Genomic DNA, 20,292 nt, shown 5'->3' with positions numbered 1-20,292 from the left:
TAGATGTCCAAATTTTATAAATAAGATTTTAGTTAAATTTTGAAAACATTTAACTATAACAGAATTAGTTATTTTAGACTCTATTGCCCGTTTGTACACATTTTAGATATAGAATATTTTGAAAATTATTTTCAAAATTTTGAGTTTATCCTCGTCTCATCTTGTTCTTCTCGTTAACTGCATATTCGTCTTCTCGGATTCTCATCTTCTTTCTTATTGTATTGGTTGTCTTCCCCAATCCTCATGTTAATCACTTCTTCATCATCTTTCTTCTAGAATCAACTCGCTATATTGGTTGGTATCAGAGCAAACACTTATTGGAAAATTACAAAAAACAAATTAGAAGCTAGAGTATCCATTTTTAATGTTTGCCATGTATTTAAAAGATTGGTAAGATCTTATTTCCCATAATTCAATGGGACAAATGTGGAATGCTAGATTTATGAAGCGGAATAAACTCTTTTTTGAACGAAAAACTCAAGAAAATGTTATCGTAAAAATCGTTACATTGTATTTGAGATATGAAGCAAGTGTATGATTTTCTTCTATTAATTTTCGTGTCTAGAACAGGGTACTATCATTAGCTTGACAAATTTTAAATTTTGAAATCAGAAAACGATTTGTGTTTTATTTTGGAGATGATGAAAGTTTCAAGAACAACTTTGAATATGTCATCCATGTATTGTACTCACTCCTGCAAATCTTGAAGAATCAAACATTATGGTGAAGCCAAAATAAGAAATCCCCTGGTTGAAGATTTAGTTGTAATTTTCAAAATATTTAATTACATTAAAATTAATTGTTAGACATTGTGACATAAATACTCGTTTGTTTGTTTGTATAAATGTATAGATATTTGATATTTTGAATTTGAAATTTGCTACAGTCTATTTTTGATTGAAAGAAACAATTTTGCAATCCTAGGCTATCAGATATGTCGATTTTAATATCTTGATTTCCTATGATTTAGGAGGGTCTATTGCGTTGATTAAGGTGCAATAATAGCGTTATTTTCATGCATGTCTATATATACTTATAGTAATGATGTTGATACTTACAATTTTGTTACATTACATAGGATAGTTGCATCTCCCTCATATTTCTTATTGTGTGTTCAATGAAATGGTATGATATTGGGCCAGGGTGGGCATCACAAGGGTTCTTGCAACTTTCATATTTTTTAAAAATAATATAAAGATATATATAATATTTTAATGTTAAAATTAATAAAAAATAATTTGACTTATTTATTTTCTTTATTATTTTAGTGGATATGTTAATAATGAAATAGTAGCTTTTACAAATCTTAGATCTGTAGCTAGCCCTGTTATTAACATTTGCACATTTCATTCATAGTCCACACTTTGTGTATTTGGAAACCGTCTAAACTAAAAAAGTACTAATAGCAACACTAAAGTTTAATAAAAGTGAAAACAAACTAGCTCTGTTTTGATTTTGTAAATATCAAAGTGAAATCAAGGGTAGTTCTAGTTAATATATAATATAAATATGATATACAAACTTTATGTTCTTACATTAAGAAAGATAAACCACATTGCACAAGGCAGTAGTAGTTTAGTATCTAGGATTTCCTTTGGTTTCAACAATTCTCTTCATTCATGGCGTCCTACCTGCATCACTAAATGTTCTCTCCCGCTCATTAGTTCTAGTTATTAGGTTTGTCGCAAAGATTGCCCAAACAAAACCAGCTGCAACTTCTATTGGCTTGAATGTGTTCTTAGGAAAGTGTTTCATTGGGATCGACCGTCATGGGTACAGCCATTTGATGCTTCTTTTGTTGTTGATCCTTCCTTCTGTTATTTTCTAAGATGATAAGAAGAGCTGTAACATCTGCTGGGCTTACTCCACCAACTCTGCTAGCTTGACCAATGGTTTGCGGTCTAACCTAAAATGAGAATCATACAAATCACGGGTTTATGCATATACATAAATAACGAGTTTACCAGCTTTAAGACATTGAATACAATAGAGGAATTATGAGTATAGTAAGTTTTTAGCAAGATATGAACACAAGACCTCACTGAACCACAAACATTATTAATTGTTACCAATACTATTTTATACAAATCCCTAGAATTTTGAGTACCACAGGGAGAAAGGAAGATACAACAATACTTAGGAAATGTGGCTAGATGGTTGTGTTTACAATGAACATTCCGGTCATGTATTCAAGACTTGGTTTGTACACTGTTTGTATTATTAGAAATGGTAAATGAAACTTTATTAATAATAAAATTAACTTTTAAAATATATATATGTGAGATGTCTTGACATGTTACTTTTCTATTTCAGTCTTCTTATTTATGGATTGGGGGTACTCTCAACAATTTTATTCTAGTATGAAAATGTGAATTCATGATTGAGAGATTTAAAATCATGACAAGCCTTAGATAAATTGATTAGCAAAAGCAGATCCCTTATATTGGCAAAAATCTGAACAAGTTTCTATGACTAAAATACCCTTCAAGAAAGACGAATATTAAGAAAAACTTTCCCCTTTCACAACCATGCAAGCTTAACCATTAATTAAACATAGACAACTGGTAACTGCCACTGGTTTAGGGATAATGATGGGATCAGAAAATGGCAGAAACTTTTTTTTGCAAATAACTGTAAATTATTTCAGGTTGGTAAATAGGAAAATTATTTTCTGAAAGTGTTTTCTGATTTAGATGAAATTTTAGCAAGATTTTACATATCCCTTTTAGTTAAAGGTGACAACATTGAAAGCACAAGCGGATACAACTTTATCCATTTCCAGTATTGGTGCTCATATAAACTAAGATGAAGAAAACAATCACTTGATAGAACTATTATCTTCATTCCATATAAACTAAGATTGAGCAATAGTTATCTGCAAAGTATAAAAAAGTCTAGACCTTCGTCGATACCTTTGATAATTTTTCACGTGCTTCAAGTGATAATGTTATCATCTCATTGTAATTCAAATCCTCTGGAAGTGGTCTGTGCTGCTTGTGAATCATCTGCAAGAAGAAAAAAAAAGTTGAGTAAGGAATAAATTTAGTATTAAGTTATTAACGTATTTCAAGATAAATTTGCAGGGTTATTTCAAGAAATGAAAATTTTAACCAATGCAAATTAGTCATAACCTGTTGTAGCTGACTTTGCTGACGTATAATGAAGCCCTCGTATTTGATATCAATCTCCACACATTCCTTCTCCATTCTGGAGAGAAGCCCCTGACCGAAGCCATGCTTATCCAGAATTTTATAGGTTATATGTGGTTTCTTGAGCAGACTTTCTAGCGTTGATGACACCTTCACTGGCTGCCCAGATAATTCAGTAACTTCAGCTGATAAATCTACACCTAAAATTACACAGGATAGAAATTTCAATATCCGTGAGCATTATCTCATTCATATTCCATTGAACTTGTGGTTTAATATACAAGTCTTTGGGTTTCAGTTCTCATCTGCAGCACAATATTATCTTGTACATGGAAGAATATGTTAATAGATTACAGAACAAACTGAAATTGCACACAGGATAGAAATTTCAATATCCATGAGCATTATCTCATCCATATCATATTCCATTGAACTTGTGGTTTAATATACAAGTCTTTGGGTTTCAGTTCTCATGTGCAGAACAATATTATCTTGTACACGGAAGAAAATGTTAATAGCCTACAGAAAAAACTGCATTGAACTTTGCTCCTAAACTTGCACCAGATATTCAAATTGATTCATTAACCTTAAATCAATAATTTCTAGTAGTATATTGACCATTTAGACCTGAAAGAAAACATCTATTAATTTACTTTATTAACAAAAATCACATCTGCTTTTTATTATATCTTTTCATAACAAATAAGCCTGTTAACTCTTAAAAGTTGAATATTATTAATCTTTTAAATTAATTAAAGCTAATAATTCCAAATTGATATTTAGCTTATTTTGTATGCTCAAAATAATTTGCTTTCATTTTATTCTTGATTTGACATAATACTCTCATACATATAACTATGTATAGTAAATTGCAGTAATGGTAGTAGCTCATTTGCTACTTTGGAATATGTTAATGGCATTACATTAATATGTTAATGACATTGGAGTCCTTTTTATCTATTTATCAACTTCAATTTCGGGAGTGACGTGTTTCACATTGTCACCGAAACTAGTTTTATGTATTACCACACTGCAAATTTATTAGAAGAAATTATTAATATGATAAAATTTAAAACTATACTTACTATGAACAAAATTATAATTTAAGTCACACATGTATAAAATTGATTTATTCAGTGAATAACTGTTTGTCAGTAAATCAATTTAACAATAGTAGAAAACTTAAAAAGAATTTGTACTATTGAGAATGTGTTGACTTACATAACTATAATAAATTATATTCTGAAATATTATTCTAACAGTATCAAATTATATCTAATATTCTAGCAACAGTAAGATAATATTAGTAGATTGGATGACAAAATAATACAATTTTTTTATTTAGTTTGTCTTTGAAAGAATTGTTTTATTTAATATACAAACATAAAATTATATTGTATGTAACTACTTTTATCTAGTAATAAACTTTATACCTATAACATACACACTATCATAACTAGATATTCATTAATCCTCAAAAATTCTTACTGTGATATGAAAAGTACGCAAAACTTTATACTCGGTTACATACAATTAAATTAAAATAAATAATATAATATAAATATCATTATTGGCGAGGTGTTAATGGCATGACCCTTCATTCAATTTTTTTTATCAACTATTTATAGATTAAATAAATTTTACACCACATCAATATATGTTCTATCAATAGTTTCATTTTCTTTGTTCTATTTTCTAAGGATAATAATTGAAGATTTTAGGGTCTCCTAAATAAATGTACATTCAACTCATTATCTTCCTTTACAATTTTTTACCCTCAGATCTTCATTAGTTTCAAGACTCTCATAGGCCTCAAATATGAGCTAGGCATCCATTCAACATTTTGAGGACTCTGAAACTCCTTTTATCCCACTTTAATAATAAATAGTATATTTCATGAGCGACTGAGCCTAATGAAAGTCCAGTGAGAATCAATCTACTGCAAATTCAATGGGATATCTGAACATGCATCCATAAATTATAGACATCATTCGAATAGTCGAAAAGAACATCTGAGTATCTAATGGCATTGACATGCCAACAAACAAAAAAACCTAGGCACAGTAAACTTGCAAATTCTTCATGATAATAAAGGAAGTCAAACTGAAAAGAATCTAATATATTTTCATTTCAGCTATCCAATCAAAGTGAAAAGGCAAACCTGATACCCTGACAGTTTTTAATCTTCTTTTCTCCTCTGAAATGCGAGATTGCTTATCTTGATATAATTCCCATCGCCTGTCATCTATCAAGCCAATTTCACGGCCCAAAGGAGTGAGTCGGCTATCAGCATTATCAGACCGTAGCAGTAACCGATGTTCTGAGCGACTAAAAGGAATAAAACCAATTAAATAACTTCATAAATCTAGGTAAATAAAAAAAACACAGTATTTTATTAATGTCATAACACCTGTTTAGTTGCTTCAATCAACGGGAGTGATTAGGTTTTACTTTTCAGGTTTTAACCATTAAATATTGTTCTGAAAGTACAAGTCTTACATAGTTATGAAAGGCTGCACTCAGGCATATGGCATTAATTGTTCTGAAAACTTATTTCCTATAGTGTATCTTTAATTTAATCCTATCAACATCATTTATAGTAAATTGGTTTTCAACGAAAGCAAGTATTCCTGAAAAGCAATCACACATCAATATCAAGATGTATAGTTCTCACTAAAAATCACTTACTTCCAAACATGCTAATTACCTGTTGTTCTATCTATTGTTTTTAACCAATGGTGGGATGTGGTTCAACTAGATAGCAATCATGCTCTTTTAATAGTTACGTATTAGAATAGGTGTAAACAGAGCGACCTTTGAGATATGTTTCACTAAAGAGACTCATATATACAAGTTAAAGTAGGCTATCTATGTCTTATGTAGAATTACCTAATACAACATGAGAGTGGGTTAGCGGGTATAGTTGTAACTAGTTGTAGCCACCCATACTTTATTTTTCCCCTATATAAATGTATATGTGTAGTCTCAAATTATTCATTCAATACAAACTAAAGACTTTCAGTCAATCAATCTATCAAAAGTCTATAAAACTCACATGGTATCAGAGCAGTAAGCTCCTAAATTTCTAAACATAGGCAACTATCCAATCTTGTTCATCTTCTGCCTATTTAGTAGAGCAGAAACTTCTGGGAAGATCAACGTAGCTTATCTTTCGTGCCCATTTGCAGAGAAGAGAGCTAGAAAATGGTGAAGTTCTTGAAACCGAACAAGACCGTAGTGCTTATTCAGGGTCGCTTTAATGAACCAATGGTTTCAAGAAGTAGTGTTCAGGCCGAACTAAGATTCCTCCCTCTCGATTTGTGCAAAGGTATAGAAGAAACTTGGAATCATCGATAACAAGGTTATCAATATTTATTGTCACAACACAACTGTCATCAAAATTTCCAAGAGTCCAATCCCTCGTGATAAGAATCATCAAGATTTACTGACACTTCGTATATGAGAAAATTGACAATGGAATAATGGAACTCTCTCATATTGCATCAAGACCTCAGGTTTCTGATATTCTCACCAAAGATACCATTCGATGATATGTGTAACAAGTTAGCAATGTACAATTTGTATCATCCAACTTAAAGGGATTGTAGAATTACCAAATATAATATGAGAGTGATAGAGTTAATGGGTGCGTGTGTAAGTAGTGGTAACCGTCCGTCTTTTCTTTATTCCCTTCATAAATGTATATGCGTAGTCTCTAATTGAGCATTCAATGCAAACTGAAGATTTTCAGACATCAATCTCTCAAAAATCTCATGTGTTTACAATTAAGTAGTTATTCAAATAGCTGAGAATCCAATTATATCGTCAAACAAGCGTATGTTTTTTTTGTCATATTGAAATAGATTTCATGTGGGAAGATGTTGTGGATAAGAAGACTTCAGACACTTTTTATGTGTGAATATTTAATATTTTGCCATATATTTGCCTGATCTTTTCTTTGTATGTGTAACAAGTTGGACATAATGAATTTATATGGTCCAACTTGAGGTGGGGAGCACTTGAAATGTTTATTATTTATGCTTGGACTTTAACTCATATTTTTTGTCATATATCTAAAGCCCAAGTAACCAGAGATAGAAGAGTTTACATTTCGTCAACCATTGCCTATTTCCAGACATGAGTAGACAATGCTCTTATATATATTAGGTTGCAGCAAATTGCTTTACTTATGCAGAATACCTATTTTAGACCCTGACTTATCAAACAATTAATTATTTTCGCTTTATTTAGGCATAATATCTATTTTGGACCCTGAACTGGTCAAACCATTAATTATTTACACCTTAAACAAATTTCAATTTTAATTATCCATGTGACAGCTACATAGGCATCCTATAACTGTCAACCAAACCTATCATAACCTAACCTAACCTGACTGACCAGACCCAGGTCAAATAAAATCCTCCCAATCCCAGGTGAAAGTCTCTTACTGTCGTCTTCTCCAATAACCTCAAACCCCTTACAGCTGGAGAAGGCGGTAATAAGGGATTTTGACCTGGATGATTTTATTTGACCTAGGATGAGTCATGTAGGGTGGAATCGGATATGATATATGTTAAATGATACTATTGATTCATTGAAGCCATAAGATGTGACATTCTAATGACATTTACTGATTACCTGGTTAACATGCGGTATGGTTCTCTCAGATCTTTTGTGACAAGATCATCTATTAGAGTTCCTATATAGCTGCTTTCCCTCTCAAGGACAATTAAGGCTTTTCCATCTGAATGTCTTGCCGCATTAATTCCAGATAAAATTCCCTGAAGGACAGAAAGAAAAATCTAAAAACAGATCCACCACTGATTATTGAAGGATAACCAAAATCAATCATTCCATGTTTTCTTCAGTACAGGAAGACAAATTGACAAAACCAAACATTTGAGCTTTGTAAGATCCTCAGACCTGAGCAGCAGCTTCCTCATAACCTGTTGTTCCATTAATTTGACCAGAGAAGAATAGACCTTCAATTGTCTTGGTCATGAGGGACCTAGAGCACTGATGAGCTGGCAAATAATCATACTCAACAGCATAAGCAGGCCTCAGCATTGCACAATTTTCCAGTCCAGGTAAAGTTCTCAATAATGGTAATTGCAGTCTCTCAGGTAGACCAGTTGAAAAACCCTGCAAGAATTGTAATAAGGGGTCCTTTAGAATAATAGGAAACCAAGGTATGTCAAGAAGGATAGAATAATGAGTACTTGATTCTATGCATTCAGTCAGCAGATAGGGTGTTCATCAACAAGGTTTCAAATCATATTTGGAATAAAATCATGTACAAAATGGAAATAACAGGTACTAACAGCTGAGTACCTCAGAAAGTGGTAATCATAGAGACATAGACCATTGAAACTGTAACTAAACTGGTCATATAAGAGATTTCCAGATTGATAGTTTCATCCAGCAATTTTATGGTGGATAATACATACAAATGAATATAGAGGCAATCAAAGATTACTGAACTCTATGTCAGATGATCCAGTAAACCTGCACATAAACAAGTCTTTGTCATTTGTGGCCATACTTCTTTGCTATTTCCAATTAGACGCGGACAACAAAGAATTACTTCAGTTGAGTATACTTAATTATTTCTACTAGAATCTATGAAAACAAAATATCACTTTTTATCTCTAGAACAAATAAATTTAGCTAAAAAACAGAAGAAAAAGGAACGCATGAATGAATCAATAAAGAAAGTGGAAGTTCTTCCTCACCTGTACATATAGTTCAGGTACAGTTCTTCCTTCTGGTTCAAGAAATATTTGATGAGATTCTTTATCCTTAAATCGCACAATCTGTAATTAATACAACAAGACACATAAACTACTTTAGGTTCAGAAAACATTTAAAGAAAATAATGAGAAACTAGTGTTACTATCCATCAATCAGTCATCTGACAAACACAGAAAATATTGGCAAACACAGATGCTACAATTATGCCTCCACTACAGAAAATAACTGATATTTTCTCAACCACAAGCTACTTATTTTCTTTTTTCCATTGGAAGCCAATAATTGAATATCAACATCTATATACATCATATCATGCACATGTGCCTGTTTACTCACATGCTTTTTGCCATGCCAAAATCTTAAGTGCATCTGCACCCTTCAGTGAAAAATGAGAACAGTATATCATGTAAAAGAAACAAAAAAGCAGGTTTCTATTATGAGCTTTTTGTATTTCTGAACTCTTCACAGTAATCTTTAGATAAGATTAGTTGACGCATCAATTTGAACACATTTTTGGAATATGTATGGATACATATATACTAAAATAAAATTGCATAAAATTTGAAGCAAACAAAAATATACCTTGTCTTCAATGGAGGGGCAATACCTAGGTCCCTTAGCTTCAACCCATCCTCCATATGTAGGGGTTTCATGCAAGTTCTCATTGATTATCTGGTGAGTTCTCGCTGTAGTTCTTGTAAGATAACAGCACATTTGTTCTCGCTCAATATGATAGTCAGGATCAAAACTGAACCAGTTAACCTGCAATTGATCAACTTATCTATTTAGAAATAACATTGAAAGGTCCACGACCACAAAGGTTGTTGATATCCTAATCTATTGCTAGTTAACTTCACCCCTCTTATTAAATTGCATGTTAACCTAATCTCCCCTACATAAAATGATTACCCACACTTTGACTGGTCCGTTCTGACCCCATGGTCATTCCCTACTCTCAGTGCAAATGAAATATGAAGTTTTAGCTTAAGAGACCAAAAAGGTCACGGGTTCGATTCCAACTGGAAGCGCTTTGAGTTGAAACGGGGGCATGGTTGTGGGGTCATGCTAGTTCTCCTTAACTCAAAAAAAAATATATGAAGTCTTAGACCATTAAATGAAGAGGAACTTCAGCATATAACTTGACTTCTCCACTCTTTAATGGGCCTGCCTGTTCTTTTAACAAAAGACATATCATACATAAAGATTGAGTGATGTCTTCAGATAACAGATCTATTCTTTCTTCTTCTTTTGTTAAATAACCGGTCATGAAGATTCGAACCCATGACTTTGTGGATATGAGTTTTTAGGCTCTATCACTGAGTTAAACGAGTCTTCTAGATACAGATCTCTAACTTAAACTAACACAAACTGCAGTTTAAAAAAAAAAACAATGAAAGAACCTCTTCATCTCCGTGCTGAGGTTCCAAACCAGAAAAGTCAACAGTGCGGCTATCAACACGAGCTGGTGTGCCAGTTTTTAATCGGTCTGTTTCAAATCCGAGCCGCTGCAAATTTTCTGTTAGACCATGTGAAGCTGATTCACCAGCTCTTCCCGCTGGCAAAGAAGTTCTTCCAACCCAGATTTTCCCACTCATAAAAGTACCAGTAGTGAGAATAACAGACGGAGCATAAAAGTTCATTCCAAAAAATGTGCAGACGCCTTCTACATTGTCATTCTTTCCCAGTAAAATATCTGTCACCATGGCTTCTCTAATTGAAAGGTTTGGGGCACTGAAAATGTACATAGTTTTAGTTAGCAAGAAAATATGATAAAGTTGTGTGTCAAGAAATAAATAAGCTGTAATTTAGGAAGGTCAAATCCTTTAAATGGAGGATTTATCCAGTCACCTTATTGGAGGAATCCCATAAATTAATCATTCAGCCTATGAGTGATTTAAGTTATTCTTTTTTTGATTTATTTGTTTTTTTAATAACAATGTATTGGTAGAGCTAGTTGATAAAGTGGGGCTCGGTTATGTATAGAGGAAACTACAATGATTTTATTTTTCTGCACATATATTTTACACACTGTAATTGCTTCTATGACTATCTAGGTTCAACTTTTCTGTTTTGTGGTGGAACAATGGATCGGGTAGGGTGCTGGTAACATAATCAGTGAGGACTGATCAACTCTTCTCATCATGTGGTGGGCGATTTGAAAAGAAATGAATAGAAGAACTTTTCAAGAGAAAATATACCACAAAGAAAGAATGAAAGGCTTCCTACTTCATTCGTTTGCGTCAATCAAGAAATAGGTTCCTGGACGGTTTGGGAACTTTTTTATCTTATTTATATAACTTTGTGTTGTTCACTTACCTTTTTGTCCCCTTTTGTTTCCCCATTGAACGCTCCTGAGATTCATTTCAATTTGATTGACATGAAAAGTTTACCTTTTGTAAAAAATACTGCAATTACTATTCAATCAATGAAAATCAGACACCCAAACTCTCCGACAGCAAGTCTGTTCCCAAACTCTCCCTTCATGGAAACTCACATGGTATCAAAGCATAACAGCTCATGACAACCTACCTCAACCACTTTTTTGACATTGGGCATCTTCTCTGGTCATCCTCCTCACACAACGATCTACGCCTATCTTACTAATAAAATCTATGGTCAAAGTTTTGACTTCTCCTGTTCCCTCTAGTGTTGTTGATCCTGCTGCCGATGCTTCAGCTGTTGCAACTAACAATCCGACGAAGGAAGGATCCTTCAAAATTTCTTACAAATTAAATGACCAAAATTATATGGCATGGTCTCACTTTGTTCGCATTTACTTGCGGTAAAGGTAAGGAGCAGTATTTAACTGGAATTCCTCCTGGTCCGAAAATTATCGACCCAAAGTTAATATGAACCATCGCGTCATGTTGTGGATGCTCAATTCCATGATGAACGAGACAGGTGAGAATCTTATGCTTCATATATTGGCCAAGTCAATTTGGGATACTGCTAAATCCCGTTATTTTTGTACCGACAATAGTTTGTGACTGTTTGAAGTAGAGTTACTTCTTTACGATCTTTGATAGAGAGAGATGGATGCTACCTTGTTCTTCAACCTGTCCAAAAATTGGCAGCTTGTTGATACTTTCGAAGACAACAAATGGAACTGTCCAAAAGATACTGAAATTTATGATTGTAGATTGTCTACGTATCTATAAATATTTATTTGGGCGGAATTTGAATCTGGATACTGAAATTTATGAATGTAGATTGTCGTCTATCTACAAATATTTATTTTGGTTGAATTCAAATATGGATCATGTTCGATCCAGATTTATAGGAATCAAATCAGCCCTAAGCCTCGACAAAGTGTTTTCCAAGGTTCGTCAAGAGGAGTTACAGAAGAAAGTCAAGATGGGTCCCAAAATCACAGCAAATGTCGAACAATCTGCTCTCAACTTGTATTACATCAGCCACGGATCATGTTCGATCTAGAATTATGGGAATCAAATCAGCCCTAAGCCTCGACAAGTATTTTCCGAGTTTCATCAAGTGGAGTTACGGAAGAAAGTCATGATGTGTCCCAAAATCTCAGCAAATGTCGAACAATCTGCTCTCAATTTGTATTACATAGCCGCAGATCAAGGGACGATTTCGACAATAAGAAAAATGGTTGACCGTGGTGTGACCATTGTCGCAAGGTTGGACATTTTAAGGACAAACGTTGGGTTCTCCGTGGAAAACCTTGTACTGGTATGATAGATGTAGAATTTCAGTATGTGTAAGTTAGTGGAGTAGCTATCTTGTAGTAGTGGTAACTACCAATCTGGTAATGGTAACTACCCACTTATATTTAGTGTATAAATGTATATGATACAATTCAACATGCTAAAAATCAGAGATGTTAATCCCTCTCAACTCACAATAGAAGATAATTCAATCATCAAAGACTGGAATGATGAAGCTTCCAGAATAATGTTATAGCTATGGGATTCCATTGACCCAATGATCAATGGCATGTTCAGGTTCATAGAAACTGAAATTTGAAAGAAAGGAGAAGGCAATGTAAAATCCATTATGCTTGAATCACTAACCAGGTGAACTATTCAACCTTGATAGAAAAAATATTTATTCTAAGGAGAAAGAAAAAAGTGATCTACTCAAGCATTCAGGTAGAGAAAAACTATTGAAAGGGGTACGGATACTCATGCACACATATTGCAAGAAACTAACACACAAAAGGAAGGTAACAACCATCTTGCAGTAGCTAAGAATTCCACAATTGTAGTTGCTATTCCCTTGAAATCTATACTCTTATTCATCAATATTAAAACAATATTTGGATGTTATTAGCTACCCTTACCTTTCCAAGATGCTTCTCATTTGCATAGCATACTCTCTCTTGTCTGTTTGTGCCCGTAACGCCCTAACAGCTGGACCTCTAGAAATGTTGAGGATTCGTTTTTGCAAATAACACCTGAAGTAAGCATGACTATGACCATTAGCAGTAATAAATAAAACCAAAATAGTACGTGTCGCCTTTATAAACAAAATTATACAAGGCATGTTCCCTTGAGAGAAATGTGAAGCATAGTAATCACTTGTTCATTAGCCTCTTCTTTATCTCTTATAAGTGAACAATTTTGAAAGATCCTTCAATTTGACGTTCACATAGAATAAACATATACTCAAACCTGCTTTCGAGATAGAGTAGTCACAATGCTCACATTTCAGTCAAATCTAAACCAAGGCATGTTCATCTAAAAGTGCACCTAGATATTGAGGAAAATGTTCATGTATTTGAGCAGTAAACTTTTATACATTGTGAAAACTGTTTAACTCTTTTGTCCTTGTAAATAGTTAAAGATGGCGCCACCTTTAAAACATGTCCAACCTTTCCTTAAATCTGTCAATAACTAAAACCATGAATCCTTTTTACCCCTTTTAGTATCCCAGTAACTAGTTAAGACTCATATCCTACCTATGAAACACCAATGTTGTTGAGAAAGTGAACTCTAACAAAATACCATTTTGGTGATATGAAAACAACCCAATTAAATAGATGGCATATAGACTCCCCAATAAGTAAACTGCCTTAGAATGCCTTATATGATGTTTCTTCAATTTATTATCATTTAGAAACTTTTTTGACAAATGAAAAGATTGAGAAGATTTTCAAAGTTATCTTAGTCAAAGTCCTATTTCCATCATTACAGAGCACTTCCTTTTCTAACCCCAAGCCTTTAATAAGCTCTTTGTGGCATCTTGTTTAAGACAATCCAAGACTTACATGGAGCCAAAGATAGGAAGCAGGATATGTAATAATTCTTTGGGACTCAACAAAAACATAAAATAGCTATTGGATCAGATGTTTAGCTTCAACTACAACTTCCGAAATTAACATCTATCAAGGAAATTCATGGAACCAGAAGTAAGCATTAGTGAAAGAAAACCTGTCAGCAACTTTTCCGATTTCACCACCAAGTGCATCCACCTCATGCACCAGCTGAGACTTTGCAGGACCACCAACTGCAGGATTGCATGGCTGTATTTTGTTCTTATTAGTATATAAATTTTTATCATGTAAGAAAAATATTCATTACCACAAATATGACCTCGCATTTAGATTTAGAACTTCAACAATCAGACCAAGTACTTGGGGTTCAATGTCAAATACCCATTTGGAAGATGCTTGAGGTCAAAGGTTATTAGCAGTAGGTTTGTTGATGTCATCAACATCAATTATGTGCAGATATTGCAATTCTCAAATCTTATGCAATTGGTAAGTATAAAGAGGATATCTAGAAAAACCTAATAGTGACTGCGGTTACTAGTTTTATATTCTGAAAAAAAATTAATTTCAAGGCAATGTGTTTTTAGTGGATAATTTCATCCCAAGAATATGATAGGGCTATGTGCAAAATGTAGATTGAAAATTTTATGGGAGTGCTCAAGGATTTTCGGGACGACAGCGCCCTAAACTACCAAAGAACCATTAGGTTTTAAAGCAAGTCCTACAGAACTGACTTGTTAATTTGATGTTAATTTCTTACAGCTTCGTGATAAAGAACAGCATGGAAAAGCACAGTTTTGAAGCATATAAATGTAAAAATCCTACTCTCCCATACAACCTGCATTCTCTTTCATATATCTTCAATCCTTTACTTATTGTAAAGCACTAAAAAGGTTCATTATCCAGTTTTTCCACTACTCCAAATTGAGACTTAAAACTAATATTCACCACTTGAACCAATTAAATTAAGGTAACTATTTGGAATTGATATCAAAATTTTGACATTTCCCAGATAAACTACCATAATACCATTAGATAGATTCAGATTAATCAGAAGCAAAATTTTAACTTTTCGTCAAATGAGAACCAGAAGGTCACGGTGGCAATAAATTGACCTCTTAATATCTTCCATTAAACAATAATTCCATGTTAAAAAACATCTCCAAATCAACCAACTTAAGTTCATATCACTGACCTGCCAAGCAATGCGGTCGATATTTAAGGTGAGAAGAAGTGTTTTTGCTCCTATACGAGAAGATGCTAAAGCAGCTTCACAGCCAGCATGTCCTCCTCCAACCACAATAACATCATAATTTTCTCTCATGTCCTCAACATATTTGTTCAAATCTGGACAAATTAAATTGAAATTAAGATACTTGGACAACAAGGGCCTGAATTATTCAAGCATTTAACGGATGTAGGAGAGTTGCTCTTATTAAATAGAATAGTCCAGAAGTTCTTCAGACGAACATACATGTAGAAGAATTAGACAACAGGCAATGTCTTCCTAACAAAAGTTCATCCCACCAATTGCCCCAGTGAAGAAGTTTAAAGAGGAAAAGCCAATTCGAAACTTAAGATTTAACTTATCGACCGTACCTGAAGATACTGATGTGGAGGAGCAGTAAAGCCTATAACGCGAATTGTTGGTGAAAACAGCGAAGCAACGGCGGAGACGTAAGGTAAGACGAGAATGTCGGAAATGGAGAGTGGTCGACTGAGCAACGAGTGGAAGACGAAGAGGGATATGGTGGGAAACGCCATGAATGAATGGGAAAGCAATAGTAGCCATTGGAAGGGTTTTGGTAGCAATTTGAAGCCGGCGCCGTTAAAAGGGTGCCATGAACTTTACGAGAGAATCAGAAGAAGAAGAAGTTCCTTCAGCTAAAAACTGTCTTGTGTCTGACTTAAATTTATCATCAATCCACCAATCCGGTTCGGTGGGAAATTTAACGAAATGACCCTACAAATGTCCTTAAATGCGAAAAAATGCATAAACTAAATAGCGTTGGTGATGCTTTTTTTTTACGAAAATGCCCCTATTGCGTTACGATGCCCCTATTGCGTTACGCTGCCCTTATTGCGTTACGCTGCCTTTATTGCGTCACGCAACCTCCAGTTGCGTGACGCAACTGGATGCATTGTAAAAAGTCCACAATGCCATTGCTACATAATTAAAAAAATTTCAATTCTTCCCATTTCTTTTCATTTCTTTCTTCCCTATTCTTTCTCTTCACGTCCCCTTCTCCTCCTTCTCTCTAAAAACAAGATAACCCCCGACGAAGACGTTGGAATCTCAGCGAAGGAAGGATGTCCGCTGCTATTGGTATGCTTCCTTTGTATTCCACTTGTTATTTATTTATTTCTTTGAACGCATTGTTTGTTAGGTTTAAGGTTTAGGGATTGACTAGGTAAATGTCACCGTTGCGGTGGAATCCGGGTGCGTCTCGCGAATGTGGGTGCGTCACGCAGGTGCGTCACGCGATTGCGGTTGCGTCTCGCAACCAGACCATTTATATTTAGTACTTACATTTCATTGTAACGGTTGTGTCTCTCGATTGATAGTATCATTTTTTCAATTGCAGCTGAAGTATTTGTTGACGTACTTGTTGTGTATAATGAAGAGTGGAAAATTGCAGCTGGTGGTACTAGGTCTTTCTGTGCAAAATAATGCAAAACTATGGATATACCCTAATACACTATATTTGCCGAATTATTTGATATCATCTATGAGACGATTAACGTGCAAAAGTCTACATATGATTTAGTGATTGAAGTCATGTATGATGTTTCGGCAAAACTTTCCCCTGTTGTTATTGAGCGAGATAATGATGTGGGAATCTATTTATTACGGTTGATTTCGGGTCGCACTTTGTCACCTTCGTCACAACTGTGTGTCTCATTAATAGAGAAGTACTCAAGTCAAGATAGTGCACTACCACTACTTACTAAAAAAACTATACCTGGAGTTGTTTCTCGAGTTATTTCTCAACAGATTGTATTTGAAAATGAAAATGAAAATGAAGGAGGAGGAGGAGAAGATGAATGGACTCATCCTTAACTGATTAATTATGAACGAGTTAGTGACTTTAATTATGAACGGGTTAATGACTTTCAAGCTACTACTAGTCCTGCACCAGAAATTGCACGCACGCCGCACCGATCATCAATACATACACCATCTAGTGCAAGAGCATCAATGGGTACACCATCTAGTGCAAGAGCATCAATGGCTACACCATCGACAGACCCGACAGACCTATCACTAACAGACCCTTCATTTGTCTTGGCATTAACTAGTGAAACCGTATTGAAAGTCGCTGCTTGTTTGATAATAAAAAATAACTTCAACTGATGCTATATAAATATGCGATGACTTATCATTTTGAATTCAAAGTGATGAAGTCACAAAAACATCTTTGGTATGTGAAATGTTTGGATGAGACATGCAAGTGGAGTTTGCGTGCTGTGAAAGGTAAGTTGTCTGAGATGTTTGAGATTCGGAAATTCAACCAACAACACTTATGCTTAGTTTTGTCGAGGCCAGAGAAAAAAATGCAAACACCGGCATGGGTTATTGGGCAGTGCATGAAGGGAAAGAGCTTTAATGGCGGTGCGAGGAACGGTAGAGAATTCCTATAGAAAATTGTCATCATACCTATACATGTTGGAGAAGAATAATCCTGGTACCATAACAGATATCTAGACAGACGAGCTTGACCACTTCAAGTATATGTTCATGTCTCAATTAGGGGTTTCAAAGTCTTTTGTCGTCCCGTATTGTGCGTTGATGCCAGTTTTCTCAAGCACAAGGTTGAGGTCAACTATTGGTGGTTATTGCATTAAATGCGAATGAGCAACTATATCCTGTTGAATTCGGCGTTGTTGATTCAGAGAATAATAACTCATGAAGTTATTTTATACAAAAACTTAGAGAAGCAATTGAATTAGTTGATGATCTCGTCTTCGTATCTGATAGACACCCAAGCATCGCCAATGTCTTGTGTGCAATTTTTCCAGAAGCAAACCACGGTGCGTGCACATATCACATAAATATGAATATTATGGCCAAATTCAAAACTGATAATTGTCATAAGGAGTTTGGTTTGGCTTCTCGTGCGTACACTATCCCCCACTTTAATCGATTTTTTGACAAAATTAGGGTTAAAGATCATAGGATTACTGCCTATTTAGAAGAAATTGGATTTCAAATATGGAGTAGAGCATTTTTCCCCGGTAAACGATACAATCAACTCATAAGCAATTATACTGAGAGTTTTAATAGTTAGAGCAGGAAAGCCAGAAAGTATCCCATTTCAGCAATGACTGAGTATTTAAGAACAACATTACAAGTATGGTTTAATGATAAAAGAGATAAAGCGTCCAACCACCAAGAATTTTTATCTTCAACGCATGAAAAATTATTATGTGAGGGTTTTGAGAAGGCCAGATTCTATACCGTATCATCCCTTAACCGATTCGAGTTATATGTGCATGACAATGAGTCCCATTTTAAAGTAAATTTGAAAGACAAGGACTGCACTTGTAGGGTATTTGAAGTCTCTGGTCTTCCTTGTACGCATGCACTAGTTGTTGCCCGTCACCGGAATGTGGTTTCTTATGACTTATGCTCAAGGTATTATTCAACTCAAAAATAATATATATTTAACCAATTTTTGAATCGTTTATTTTCCTTCTCATAGGTATTACACAACTATATCTTGGTTGAATACATATGCAGAGACATGTTATCATGTTAGTGATGAAGAGAATTGGGATGTTCTCGATATTATCAAACAACGCGTGTGTTTAAAACCACCTGTAAAGGTTAAGAAAGGGAGGCCACAAACTAAGCTTAAGCTATCCCAAGATGAGGCCCGTAAGGTCCCGAGACGATGCAGCTCATGTGCAGGTCTAGGACAAAATAGGACGACATGCAAAGCATTGATGCCTGTACCATCTACTACAAGAGCAAGAGCATCATCATCTCAGCAACATGAGCCATCATCATCTCAGCAGCATGATCCATCATCTCAATTGTACGAGTCATCATCTAAAATGTATGAGCCTTTACCTTGAACATTTGCTTCCTTTTCATGTCGTAGCTTGAACTTTTGCTTCCTTTTTATGTTGTAGAATGAACTTATTGTAGAATGAACTTGTTGTAGAATGAACTTGTTGTTGAATGAACATGTTGTTGAGTGAACTTGTTGTAGATTGAACATCTAGTTTGGTGGATTATTATTTTGCATATTTTCTTTTTCTTATTTAGATATCTTATTATCCTAGTTCAGCAGGTGGAGACATGAAAGAATTGTTTCGAAAATGGATATGGATGATTCAATGAATAATAAGGTTTAATGTTATGTGAAAATTGTTTAATGCTTAAACAATAATTGAGAATATTATTACAAGAATTGCTAAGCTCCATTTAAGTGAGTACGTTTAATTTCTTACCCACGCGCGTGATGCACCCACGTGACGCACCCGCGTGACGCAACCAAAGGGTTATCTGTGAAAGCTAAGAACCAGCAACAATAACATATATCAACCACTAACAATAACATATATCAACCACCAACAATAACATATATCAACCACCAACAATAACATTTACAAAAGTTTGATATCATTACATCAACCATATTACAAAAGTTTGATATCATTACATCAACCATATTACAAAAGTTTGATAAATAATCTATGGTTCTACAAGTTTATGAAATAACCTGACCGCCCACTTTTCTATTCAAAGTTTCATCTCATCTGAGGTCACTTCTGCTAGACTCAGGTTTGCAGTCAGGTACTCGATATACATTAGTACAAAGACACCACAATCTCCACTCTTAGTTGCTTTGGGGACTTGTGACTCTGGAAGTCTATTGTATGGCATAACGTCTAAAGAAAGTCGAGGGAACCTTACTTTTTCATGATCAGACAGTGCCTTATCAAATATATACGGAAGCATTTCACACATTGGTTTCAAAAATTCATCAAGATTAACATAATATCCAAGATCGCAGTCATACACGTCTATGCGTCACTCTTATAGACGGACAACACAAAGTATCCAGTGGACATTTTTGGTGTTCAAAGTGATAGGAACGGCTTTATCGATAGAGACGGGGGTCTGGCTAAGGATGAAGGCTTATGAAA

The 20,292-nt window shown here is 34.5% G+C and overlaps 1 protein-coding gene across 1 annotated transcript; it reads right to left on the bottom strand.

Annotated features, from left to right (window-relative positions):
• Positions 1-1,470: 1,470 nt before the first annotated feature.
• LOC124919107 (tRNA uridine 5-carboxymethylaminomethyl modification enzyme MnmG) lies at positions 1,471-16,030 on the bottom strand. Its single transcript, XM_047459267.1, has 13 exons — positions 15,736-16,030; positions 15,332-15,483; positions 14,297-14,388; positions 13,207-13,320; positions 10,304-10,634; positions 9,486-9,665; positions 8,885-8,965; positions 8,076-8,294; positions 7,791-7,933; positions 5,311-5,477; positions 3,132-3,349; positions 2,913-3,005; positions 1,471-1,906 (listed from the first exon to the last, which is right to left on the bottom strand). The coding sequence occupies exons 1-13, from the start codon at positions 15,926-15,928 to the stop codon at positions 1,739-1,741; spliced, it is 2,151 nt and encodes a 716-aa protein (XP_047315223.1). The 5' UTR covers positions 15,929-16,030; the 3' UTR covers positions 1,471-1,738.
• Between the last annotated feature and the right edge of the window lie 4,262 nt (positions 16,031-20,292).

Source organism: Impatiens glandulifera, chromosome 1 (assembly GCF_907164915.1).
Source record: "Impatiens glandulifera chromosome 1, dImpGla2.1, whole genome shotgun sequence".
NCBI classification, from domain to species: Eukaryota; Viridiplantae; Streptophyta; class Magnoliopsida; order Ericales; family Balsaminaceae; genus Impatiens; species Impatiens glandulifera.
The sequence above is the reverse complement of the archived record's forward strand: the minus strand, read 5'-3'. Positions and strand labels throughout refer to the sequence as shown.